At 38.4% G+C, this 13,010-nt stretch overlaps 1 protein-coding gene across 1 annotated transcript; it reads left to right on the top strand.

Annotated features, from left to right (window-relative positions):
* Positions 1 to 1,346: 1,346 nt before the first annotated feature.
* On the top strand, positions 1,347 to 10,167 carry LOC137401825 (uncharacterized). The gene is made up of 8 exons (XM_068088298.1): positions 1,347 to 3,276; positions 3,526 to 3,609; positions 3,761 to 3,915; positions 4,338 to 4,520; positions 4,894 to 5,116; positions 5,854 to 6,204; positions 6,416 to 6,525; positions 10,018 to 10,167. Exons 1-8 carry the CDS (start codon positions 1,347 to 1,349, stop codon positions 10,165 to 10,167), a joined length of 3,186 nt encoding a protein of 1,061 aa, XP_067944399.1.
* The last annotated feature ends 2,843 nt before the right edge of the window (positions 10,168 to 13,010 follow it).

The raw sequence follows: 13,010 nt of genomic DNA, 5'->3' as shown, positions 1-13,010 counted from the left end.
GTATACCTACATTCTTATATCTTCCTCAGCAGCATAACACCTGTCAGCTTTAACCATAGTCTGTCTGTCCCCATCTTTCACCATCTGATGCTCAAAAAGGTCTGAGGCATCTTCACTGAAACTAGAGGCCAGGTTGTAATTCTGTTGTTATTCAGTAAATTGTGCTGATTCAGTGATTGAAAGGATTCGGATTGAAGCAGATCGTCATTCAGTAAATCAGTGAATTCTGCAATTGTCTTGCAAAATTCTTGCAATGCAATTCTCTATCGACAATGGATAAGTGCATAATAGGTGATGTGTCTGCAAAATTGTAGCCTGAGATCTTTGTGAATATTTTAAAGGCTCTGATAGCCATATGCTTGTATTGACGAAAAGCACATATGTGTATGCTAAAAATTTATTAGTGTATTCAAATGCAGAACTGCGATATACAATAGTAATTACCATATCTGTCACGTTGCTCAAATCAGCATGTAGAAGATAACTCAAAATTTATGTATGCTTGTAGAACTATACAAATACTGTCACAGTTACCTCTAAAGGATGCATAGGGAGTTTTAAAGTGCCCTTAATCTCTCCTTCCTTCACTCCTCTCATCCCTCAGTCTTTTCAGGGTGTCTTGTATTATGATTTTTAAAACAAAGAGTTAAAATACTAAATTTATGACTGAAGCTACATGTAGACTATCTGATAGTCTGTTTCTGACATGCAGTTGAAGACTTAGTAAGGTTGCCATACACTGAATACTTTTAATTATGCTGTGAACTCCAGCTAATAAAATAAGTTTTATATCAAAACTTGTAAGTAAATATTTTAACATTATTTAAAATTAGAATATCAGTAGTTGTTAGTAATAGCAGAGATTTGATGATCGCTGTTCAACACTCTTCGTTATACAACAGAATTGATGTTGGAATAACATGCTTGTTTTTATGGTTCCATGTTAAATATCTCTTATTATAAAACCTGCTCTCTAATGTTCTCTTAAGTCAGGCATTTGATATTTAATATATTATATAGTTTCACATTAAATACTTTTTATATTAAATATTTGTTTCATATTAAATATATTTTGCAGTTAAATTATAAACACGCTGAGGACTGCCAACTCATGTGTAAAACTACTAGCCATATTTTATTCGCTGTTAAATTTATTTGTGTAATTATATATTTTTAGTTTAAATAACATGACCAATATACAGCATTGTAATCGATTGTGTTCACCTTGACCCTATCAACTGTATGTCTATGATATTTTCTGTTGCAGGCTGAACTGTGAGACTCAGCTGAGGTACTTGAATCTATCAGACAACAACCTGGTAGAACTACCTTCAGTCGTCTATCGTATGACTAATCTGAAGGAGTTGCGTCTCATCCACAATGAGGGTTTGACAAGAATAAGTAGTCAAATCGCTAAGCTAGAGCAACTCACAGAACTACATTGTGATGGTTGTTTCGCTCTCCAGTCTCCCCCGTACGAAGTATATAAACTAGGTATCGCTGCTGTAAATAAATACTTTGCTGATCTGTTGGAAGGAAAAGGAGTAGAGCAGCTCAAAGTACCAGTCGCAGTTGTAGGTATGACTGGTGCAGGGAAAAGTAGTCTCATTAGAAGCCTCCAGTCCGGTAAAAGGGAACTTACCTACAGAGAGAAAAATTCACCATTCGATGAGACAACTAAAGTGTTCCAAATGGAAGACCTGAACAACTCTCCTCTCAAGTTTATAGACTATGGCGGCCATGATATCTATCAGATGGCCTACCAGCTAGTCATACGGGAGCGATGCATTCCACTCCTTGTAGTCAACATGGAAGAGTTTAACTCATATCTGTCTGCAGGGTCTAGAGAAGGTGCAAGAAGACTCTGTATAGACTGGCTGTCTCATATCTACTTGGCCAGTCCAAGATTAGATCCACCTGTATTGGTCCTCACACACACTGACAAACTGGATACTGAGTTGGTGGAAAATTGTAGGGAAAAGTTGCTCTCCATTTCAGAAGCAGCGAGAAGAGAGTTACTCAGAGACTACGAGCGGTGCTGTGGGGATTTTCAAAAAGAATCCAGTCCTATCATCTATCTTACCAACACTGACCAGCCTCTCTTTAAGCCTCAGGATATCTTCGAGTTTGGCAATGACCTCGGCGAAGTATCTAACATTACAAGTCTAAGAGCAAATTTGGAGAAACGGTGTGAGAAGTTAATCATGGAAATTCCGCTACTTTGGGAGCGTGTAGGGAGATTCATAGAACGAGAGGAAGAAACTTACATTCCTCTATTGAAGGTAGAGAACGAATTCTCAGACACTGATTCTAAAACCATTCTACGATATATGCATAATACTGGGCAGATCTTGTGGTTTGAGAGAACCCAAGGTCTGTCCAGTTACATCTTCCACAAGATTCCTATCATTACTGAGATGATAGCTCTCTTGTTTCACCACACAGCTGAGCAACAATGGGAAAAGAGGGTCGAAGAGTTGGTTCCTTTCACACACCAGGAAGAGTGGGTCAGTAAATGGAAGTACCAAGCATTCGTAGCACAGTTTACTACTACTGGCATCATTGATGAAGTCTTGCTAGTAGATCTCCTGAAGAACAGCAGTGAGTTACCTGTTGAAATATCCATGCAACTTTTAAAGAGCTTCGCCATCTTGAATGGTCCAATAGAACACAACTCCGGAAAACGATCATATATCCTTCCATACTTTACGACTACTTCTGTAGAAAAGATATTTGCAGTGGATGACAATGTACCTCTCCGACTGGACATTGCCTTAGGTGGTCTTTCTCCACCTCCTTATGTATATCAACTTATGACTGTCGCAGTCCTGAAACTCTGCTCAAGTCTGCTGTCAAACATAAAGGTGTGGAACGATGGAGCTGTGGTACACAGTGAGGAGTTTACCACAATTCTGAATCATGACTTAACCAACCGAGTGGTCTCATTAAAAGTTGGTACTACAGTGGCACAGCTACCAGCTTCCTGGGAACATTTAATAGAGACAGCTAAAGCTATTCTTAACCAGCTTTACGCCGTGTGGAAAGGGAGTCATGCTGAAGTTCTTCTCTACTGCTCTCAGTGTCTCATCGGACAAAACCCTGCATCTCATTTCTATGTTGACCCTAAATGGTTTTATCCTATTGACTGTAACTACAGCATTACCTGTACTAAACTTCCCACTACACGTTCACCTTTGTCCAAGGTTGTCTGTCCAGTTTGTGACAAGCTTAGAAATGATAAGAAACCTTCCGTTCCCAAGCCTCTCAGACTTCCTTGTGAGTCACCTTTTTCACCCTTTTCCTTGAATTTAGTCTCAGTCAAGGTTTGGCTAAATGCAACAATTTACCATTTTTCCTCCAGATATTAAAATCTTTTTGTTGGATAGTATTGATGACTATCCCTGTGATGTCCTTCAGCTCCATATAGAAAATAGATTAAACATTTTTGAAGACACATTTGTAGATTATGAAATGCTTTGGTTAGTTGACACCGTTTATCTATCAGTAATTACATCATACTTACAGGTGACCAGCTAACTGTTGATGAAGTACAAAAACTTGAGAACCATATATCTGAAATAAGAGAGAGTTGTCCTCCCCAAACAGTTGGTAAGCTTCTTCCCTGTGTATGTTCTAATTAAGTCTCTGATTTATATAATGTTTATATAAGAGTAAATGAAGATGGAAGTAAATATGAGGAAAGTGATTGATACTCTATAATAACAACAGAAACATAGAGTATTAGCTCAGTCGTATTCAGGGCATCTGGAGAGCACATCTGAGGAGGCTGAAAGTGACTTGTCAGATGTGGAGGATCAAGGATATTGTGATGAGTCCAAAGCAGACAAGGTCATGAGGCTACGGCTATGCATAGTCAAGAAGCCGAAGATTAAGCAACTGTATCAGTCTAACAAGGTAATATAGTTTATCAGTTTAATATCTTACTTGTAACTAACATGCTGCTGACAGCATCCATCAGAAGAAGAGCATAGACATGGTAAGTTAATTTGTTAAATGATAAAGATCATAAAAACTCATATGGATATCACATAGCAAGTTAAGAACCATCAGAGATCTGTGATATAATTGAAGTTACCTGTTGCTGTCTCAATTAGAGAAGAATGGTTAATTTTTGCTGTTAAGAAAGCATTGCAATATCTAGAGTAGACAACTTCTCACGGTATTTATTCCCTTCTCTGTATCATTTGTAGACTTGTGACCCTTGAACTCAGCTAATGGATAAGGCTAATGATGAGGTTTTTTGTCAAAACACAAACAGCAAGAGTTGTGTTCTCTTATATTACAACTTAACTGGGTTCTATGATTGTATTATAAAGGTCTATGCTATGAGTGAACCAGTCAGGGGCAGAGTTCTAATCATCAACAATATGAACTTTCGCTATGGTCACGGTAACAGAGCTGGTTCCCAATTTGACTACAGAAATCTCAGCATGATGTTCAAAGACCTCAAGTTTGATATTGCCAAGTCACAAACCGAATTAACAGACCTGCGAGCACAGGTACTCCATGTGTCCTCTCATAGTCTTATTTCTGCTTAGAGATTGAAGAATTTGGCTGATTTAAACTCATGGTATAAAACTCTGCTTAAAGTGAGACACTGTTGTGACTAGTGTATGTCTTGGGCTGGTAGTCAGGGTGTTAACAGATCATCTGATGTGGGACATTGATACAAGGCCTCTTAATTGTAATTTATGTTTGCAGGGAGCCTAGTCTTGTTTTAAAGCTTCATTTTTAGTTTTCATTCTCTAAATGTTAGGTAAGGTTTCCTAGCAACACTTCAACGACTTCCTGTTATCTGGCAGTCATACAAAAGAATGTGAATTCATAAAAGTATTGACCTGTACTAGTCAGGGTTACTATATTTTTTTCCAGGACATATACAGAGAGATACAGATTGAAACAGCGAGAGAGGAACACCAGAATCTGGGCATGTTTGTCCTAGTAATCATGACTCATGGTACGAGTGGCAACCATCTGTTGGATATCGAGGGTAACATGATTCCCATTATCCATATCCAAGACCTTCTCTCTCCACGGAATTTCCCTGCTATGAAGGACAAGCCTAAGTTGGTCATCTTGCAAGCATGCTCAGGAGGTTTGTCACCTGATAAAGGATGCACAGTTTGGGTACACAGGCTATACTTTAAGAAGTACTTTCTGAATAAGCACTATTTGACTAAATATCAGTTTCAACTCTTTGATAACCTAACTCTTTGTGTACCTAACTCAGTGTGGCTCAGCACAGTGTTTGCATATGGAGCCACCTGGTGTGACTTTAGTACGTGTGAAACAAGTTTCTTATTAGTAAGTAGTTAATCAATTAACTTATAGTATCTGTACTTAAACAGAAGGAAACAATTATCTGCATGTGTTATGCATATCTGCATCCACTGATGTACAATTTTATACTGATTAATTTGGTAGCGAATCAAATAGCTATGGTAGCTTGTATTGTCAACATTGCGTCACAGTATTCCAAAACATGGGTTATTGGCTGACGGCAACAAGTATGTATTATAAGGACAGCTGCGTATGATCGAGCTGTACAACTGCAGTGGAAAATCTGCCCCGAGTATCAGCCTATTGGCTATTGGCTAATGCAGTCGCCTACAGAGCAGAAAGTATGCCCTGGGCAATGAAGTTTCATCACTAACCCCAAAAACGTGTAACACTGGCAAAACATGAATGCGGCAATGATCTATTAGGTCAATAACCACTCAGGGTCTAACTTCAAAATGTGTGCACTTCCTGTATGCTAGTATTAACATACATTTACAGAGATTTATCTAGTATAAAAATATAACATAACTAATCAAACATTCTGTTATCTAGGGAGACGAGACTTTGGAGAAAGTAGAGAGCTTCTTCCTTCACCAATATCTACCATCATAAGCAGCCCAACCACTGAGTCAACTACAGTTAGCAGTACATCAGTTCCTCAGTCAACCACAGTTAGCAGTACATCAGTTCCTCCATCAACCACAGTTAACAGTACATCAGTTCCTCAATCAACCACAGTTAGCAGTACATCAGTTCCTCAGTCAACCACAGTTAACAGTACATCAGTTCCTCAGTCAACCACAGTTAACAGTACACCAGCTCCTCAGTCACCAACTACTTCAGTTCCACCTCCAACTACTCTGAATGCTGATGATTTCTTCATCATGAAGGCCAGCAGTGAATGTAAGTACAGAGTCTAGTCTCAGATCTGCTTTACCAAGATTTATCAAAGTGTCTCCTCTGTGAATAATTATTTGTTTAGCTTGTGACTAGCCTTAGTTCCTACAATGTGCATGTAGATGATCATCAGTATTTACTCTATACACATGATTTATGGCTATCATATACCATTGAGTCATGAACTTATCAACTTACCACTCTATGTCTATTTTAGCCTACATGGCTACTAAATCCTGCAGCCATGGAGCCTGGTTCATCAGAGTTCTTGTGGCCACATTCTACAAACATTCTTCTCATAGAGATATAGAGAGTCTTTTTAAGATTGTAAGTAGTCAGTCTATTTTATAGCCTGAGAATCTCTATATTTGTCCATCTTATTTTATATCCAATTAACTTTAATTTGTGCTGGTTCACTTTCTCCGTGCTGTTCTTATCACAATCAACAGGAGTTACATGTAGTATTTAGTAGCAGTAGTGTAAGGGGCAGTTAGTGAAAGAGCCTCAAGACCTGCGGCTTTCGTAGAGCTTAGGTATGCCTCCTTCCTAACCTATTGGAAATTAGCCTATTTGCTTTATTTGCTATGTGAGGATCAGCCTATGTTCCTTAAAGACCCATTTCGTCGAAGCGATAGTCAAAGATAGACTGTGGGTATTCCAATGATACTCGACAAAGTAGCTTAATTTCCAGCCTTTTACTACAAGCATTTTGCTGCGGAGCATCCGCACCCGCTCCTTAGGTTTCTGGGAACTAGCCTAAATTTACGCCAGGATTAGCCTAAATTTCCTCATGGTTTTGAAACTTAAAAGCTAACATCACATGATCCTATTACGACTTTGAACTCTATTTCTAAGGACATTGATCTAAATTTGTCATGAGCATTAGCCTAAGTTTCCTAATGGTCCTGAGGCTTGAAAGCTACCAGCACGTGATTCCTATTGCGGCCTTCACTTAGAGATTATCAACGGATTAGCCTTAGGATAACACGTTGCCCTTATTTTTTTACCGGTGATGGTCAAGAAAAGACTAGAATTCTTGTAGATATCCTGTAGAAAAAGACACCAAAATAAAAAATGATAGCGTAAATAAAATATATATAGATATTACATCATCAGAGGTGTAATATAACCACTATATAATCTAGGTATAACCCTATATAACTTCAAAGGTTTAGAGTGCTTCAGGCAAACTTCAAAACTCTCTGCTCTCTTCGACCAGCCCTGTTCCCTCACAATTCGCTCTAGTCGTGAGCGTATCGGATCATAGTCCATGTATGTCATACCTCGACGTAGCTGCGAAGAGATGGTGATCATTGCGCTCTACTCGCTTTTTAGAATATTTGTGATAAAAGTAGCCAAAATCATACGCTATTACATTTTGTCACTTTATCTTTGCCGGCGTTCCCGTTTAAACAGGTTTTGTGTGATCCGCGCTTGATTAGCAGTTGTTATTGGTCAGTTCCGCTTCGACTGGTGTGGAGAGAAAATCAAACATTTTTAGCGAATATTTCGGTCACCAGTAGGTGAGTTCCCATGTTCTGTCATAAACAAGCTGTTGGACTCGCTGTCTCTTGTAATAAACAGACCATTAGACTCAATGTGTCTTTTATGCTACTTTCCGAGGCTTATCTGTCAAAAACCAGAATCAGAAAGGGTGATGTAAATGTTAAAGCCTTTTGACCAAAATCTACTAAATTTAATTAAGGTTTTCTTGTTTTAGTGAGATGTAGGAGGGGATAACTACAATAAAAGAGAGCCTGCAAAAGAGAGCACTTTATTATTTTTGGGCTAATCAGTCGGTAATCGTTAGGTCAAGGTCGCAATAGGATCACATGATGCTAGATGCAAATCTTCAGCACCATTGGGAAAATTCGACAAGTGTTCATAGCAAATTTAGGCTAGTTTCCCCCAAAAGTTGAGGTCAAGGCCGTAATACGGATCACGCTATGTTAACTTCAAAGTCCCATGTTCCTTAAAGACCCATTTCATCGAAGCGATAGTAAAAGATAGACTGCGGGTATTCTAATGATACTTGACAAAGTAGCTAAAGTTCCTGGCTTTTACTACAAGTGTTTTGCTGCTGAGCATCCACACCCGCTCCTTAGGTTTTTTGGAAATTAGCCTGAATTTGATATGAGCATTAGCCTAAGTTCCTAATGATTTCGAAACTTCAAAGCTAACATCGTATCATCCTTATTACGACTTTGACCTCTATTATCAGGAAATTTGCCTAAATTTATCATGAGCATTAGCCTAAGTTTCCCAAAGGCCCTGAGGCTTTACAGCTAGTAGCACGGATTATTAAGACAATCCCCTTCTTTTGTGCAGGCGATGGTTAAGAAAAGACTAGAATTATTGTAGTTATCCCCTCCCATACCTCACTATATCGCTTCAGTCGTGAGCGTATTGGATCATAGTTCGTGTAGGCCATACCTCGACGTAGCTGCGTAAGGACGGTGATCATTGTGCTCCTCTTTCTTTTTAGAATATTTACGATAAAAGTAGTAAAAATAAAACGCTATTACGTTTCGTCACATGATCTTTGCCGGGGAAGTGGTTTAGGCAGGTTTTGTGTGATCCGAGCTTGATTAGCAGTCTCTTATTGGTCAGTTTTGCTTTGACTGCTGCAGAGAAAGAATCAAACATTTTTAGCGAGTATTCCAGTCACCAGTAGGTGAGTTCCCATGTTCTGTCATAAACAAGCTGTCGGGCTCACTCTCTCTTGTAATAAACAGACCATTAGACTCACTGTGTCTTTTAGGCTAATTCCTGGAGCTAATCCATCAAAAACCACTTGAATCAGGAAGGGTGATGTGAACATTGAAGCCTCTTGACCAAAATCTACGAACTTTAATAAAATTTCTCTATTTAGTGAGATGTAAGAGGGGATAACTACAATAACTGTAGTCTTTTCTTGACCACCACCTGCAAAAGAGAGGGCAGTTTATTATTCTTGAACTGATCAGTTGATAATCCTTAGGTCAAGGTTGCAATAGGATCACACGATGCTAGCTTTAAAGCCTCAGGACCATTAGAAACTTAAACTGCTTTTCACAACAAATTTAGTTTCTCAAAAGAATTGAGATCCAGGTCGTAATAGCGGTCACGTGATGTTAGCTTTAAAGCCTCAGTGTTATTATATCACCATCACCTGCATCGTCATGATTTGATCACTTGTGCTGTCTCTCCAGCTCAGGTAGCCTTCACTATCTTACTACTCCATTCCTTTCTATCCTTTCTCATTTCCTCTGCCTGTTCAAATTTCATTTCTATAGATTTCAGGTTATTTTCAATGTTCTTATTTCAGATGAACTCAGGGGCACTCCTTGATCTTCACAGGAGATTTTGATATTCCCTTAGCATTTCTCTTCATTTAATGCTCACATTAATTTTAGGCTAATTTCCAATTGCCGAGGGAGAGTTTATCGAAGTCCACCCGCAAAATACCCATATTAAAAGCGTGGATCTGTTTAGTTGAGTATTTGTAGAATGTCTGTAGGCTATCCTTGACTACTGCCTCGACAAAATGGGTTTTTAAGGAAATTGTGCCTGTGCTCACGTAGCAAATAGCTAATTTTCCATAGTGCACCCACTAGCACAAAATGCTGAACGGTCCTGAGGCTCCGTCACCTGCTACCCCTCCTTATACTACTAGTAACTTTGGTACCTGATATTATCAACTATTACAGGTTCTTTTCTCTGGTACACATCTTGTTAGTTCTGAGACTTGAACTCATCTCATCAATTCAACTAACACACTGGAGCAAACCATATGATGTCATTATGATATGTTACTCCGTGTTTATTTGTATGCTTTAGATACAGTCACGGGTGAGACAGGTCAGTATGGCGGATCAGAATGCGAGGTCATGTGACACTCAGGGAGGTAATGTACCAACTAGCATCTGCACCTTTACAAAACTCCGTAAACTTTATCTCTTCCCTGGATTCAGAAAAGGCAAGGACTGACAACTTCTCACTATTCCTACATTGACACCAGACAGACCATCAACTAGAATTATCATGAAACTTCCTCTTGTTTTCATGGTTGTACTTCTTACAAACTCATCTCATTGGTTAATAGGTCAGCTTGACATAGCTGAGAACATTGATGCTATTGGCTCATTTCTTATTGTAAATACTTGTATTAATGTTTAACAGCAGACCTAATATGTTTGAGAATCAATGAAGAAGAGTGTTTAAGTGAAAGGATAATTTACCTGCTGTACACAGACTCTATATCCATAACCTTACCTGCTGTACACAGACTCTGTATCTATAACCTTACCTGCTGTACACAGACTCTGTATCTATAACCTTACCTGCTGTACACAGACTCTGTATCTATAACCTTACCTGCTGTACACAGACTCTGTATCTATAACTTTACCTGTTGTACACAGACTCTGTATCTATAACCTTACCTGCTGTACACAGACTCTGTATCTATAACCTTACCTGCTGTACACAGACTCTGTATCTATAACCTTACCTGCTGTACACAGACTCTGTATCTATAACCTTACCTGCTGTACACAGACTCTGTATCTATAACTTTACCTGCTGTACACAGACTCTGTATCTATAACCTTACCTGGTATTACTAGTATAGTGTTTATTTATCTATCACCTGTACATAATGTACATAATCCTATCACTCAATATACCTCCAGTTAGTTATGAAGGCTGACCATAGACATATAATAAGTTGTTTTAGAGAGCTTTTGAGGAACAGGCTAATTCTTAGTTGCTGTCTGTCAGCATCGATAATATAAGAAATAATCACTCTTATTTTGTGTTTTTTTTTCTTTTTAACGAGAAAAACAAAACCCCTTTTGTATTTTTTAGCTGTCCATATAGAAACCAATTGAGACAGTCATTATTTTTAGAATTGTCTTTTTGAACAAGAGAACATAACTATTGTGGTTGTTATACAATTTTCACTTATGTTTGAACATATTATTAAACGTTTTTCTTTAGATTGAGGTTTATTCAAAATGAATAAAACAAGCAGTCATCTTGATAGCAGAGATGAACAAAAGAGAGAATTTTAATGAGGATATTCATCAGGAGTAGCTACTTGATTAGCCTTAATTGAGTCATTAAGTTTTCTGTGCGGTCTACAGATGTAGTTCCAAATAACAAGAGGACACAACTACATAAATTTCATAACTGGCATTTCTCATACTCCAACTTAGAATTTTGAGAAATACAGGAACAAAATGTAAACAAACACAGCAAAACCTGTGAATACAATATATGTAACACAGTCCTGTCTATCGAGTCATTTGTTTAACCTTTGACCTAGCATGTCTCCAGTTTATTAGAATTATCATAACTCATAGACTTAGTGAGAATATCAGTGATCATGTTCTTGGTAAAGCAGTGCTTAGTGGTGATGTGGTTGCTGATGATTTTTTGGTAGATATATAATTATCATGGTATCATAAGTCTAGATCTCTCACTGGTTTTGTTGGCAGTGATTATGGTAGAGAGCTTGCCAATGCTAACATGTGGTAGTAATGATCGATGGCCAGTAATATCCTCAAATAGTTGTCAGTCATGCTGCTTATTTCGCTGCTATGTCTGCTAAATACTCTCTCTCTCTACAGTCAAAAGAGCTATTGGATTCCGTTGTTTGCCGGTCGAGCTGAATGGGCCATCATAATTATTGTGTATGAGAAGTTGTAGAATGTCTTTGTTCACTTTCTGCTCAGCTGTTATTTATCTGCTCAACCGAAGGTTTACCACTTTGGCTGGAGGAAATGCTGTAGTTTGGTGTAGCCTTCATATAGCATTTGGCAGCAGTAAGGTGAGCTTTTTTGGTGTATCATTAAAATTTGACATTTCCAGTGTGCATGAAATATCTGGCCTCATTGATGTGGCAGCAGAAAGTGAATTACTGACAATGAACTGGTATAGCATGTGGTCCACCAGTCTGCTGCCGCTATCCTTCGCCATCTTTACATTGACAGCCTTGAGCATATCTGTGGGTTTGTAATAAACATGAACCAAACTAACAACAATAAATTGGTATAGCATGTGGTCCACCAGTCTGCTGCCAGTATCCTTCACCATCTTTAGATTGACAGCCATGGGTATAGCTGTGGGTTTGTACCTGGGGTTGTTGTACCTTCTCAACAGCTGTTCTTTGTCCAGTCTCTGATGAAGTTTTAGTTCTCCATCACTAAACTCAGGCTGAATACCTAAAAAAAACTTCCATCCTGAAGGGGAAGTTGAGGTCAGACTAGTTGTTCGAGATCAGGACTAGGTTGTCTACATATACAGCAATAATAGTCTGGATTCTGTATTGTTGATGTGTGTAGATACATTGATCAGTATCTGATTGTTTGAAACTGATTGACTTGAGATATTGAGCTCGTATATAGAACATTGTAACTTACATACCAAGAGTTCTTAGCTAGTATGTATACTAATGTGATACTAACTATATATACTATATATATAGTTAGTAGTTGTACATAATATATGTATACTATGTATACTAACTATATGTATACTAATTGTGAATACTCAGATTTTTCTCAAACATTTGGTGTCGAATGTCATTCATGACTTGAGTGTACCGTGGTGTAATGTCTGTAGAAGAGAGGTGAAGAATGTCATTGATGTGCTCATCTGTGAGCCTTGTTCTGTATTTATTTTTTACATAATGCAGTTGAGAGAAGAGTTGTTCCCACCTGTATACATGCTTCCAAACATGTTCATGATTCATGCCGCAAAGGCCTTCAGTTGTTGGTATCTCAGACAGGGAAGCATACGATAGGCGTGAGTGAGATCTTGGCCAGAGT

Source organism: Watersipora subatra, chromosome 8, assembly GCF_963576615.1.
Source record: "Watersipora subatra chromosome 8, tzWatSuba1.1, whole genome shotgun sequence".
NCBI lineage: Eukaryota > Metazoa > Bryozoa > Gymnolaemata > Cheilostomatida > Watersiporidae > Watersipora > Watersipora subatra.
Note: the sequence above shows the minus strand (reverse complement) of the source record. Positions and strands in the feature narration are given on the sequence as shown.

Bases quoted from the DNA above. Each gene is read 5' to 3' on its own strand.
- LOC137401825 (XM_068088298.1), top strand. From the start codon at position 1,347: ATGACTAATCTGAAGGAGTTGCGTCTCATCCACAATGAGGGTTTGACA. The intron at 3,610-3,760 runs GTAAGCTTCTTC...AGTCGTATTCAG, and splicing joins TTGTCCTCCCCAAACAGTTG to GGCATCTGGAGAGCACATCT. The intron at 6,526-10,017 runs GTAAGTAGTCAG...TGTATGCTTTAG, and splicing joins TAGAGAGTCTTTTTAAGATT to ATACAGTCACGGGTGAGACA.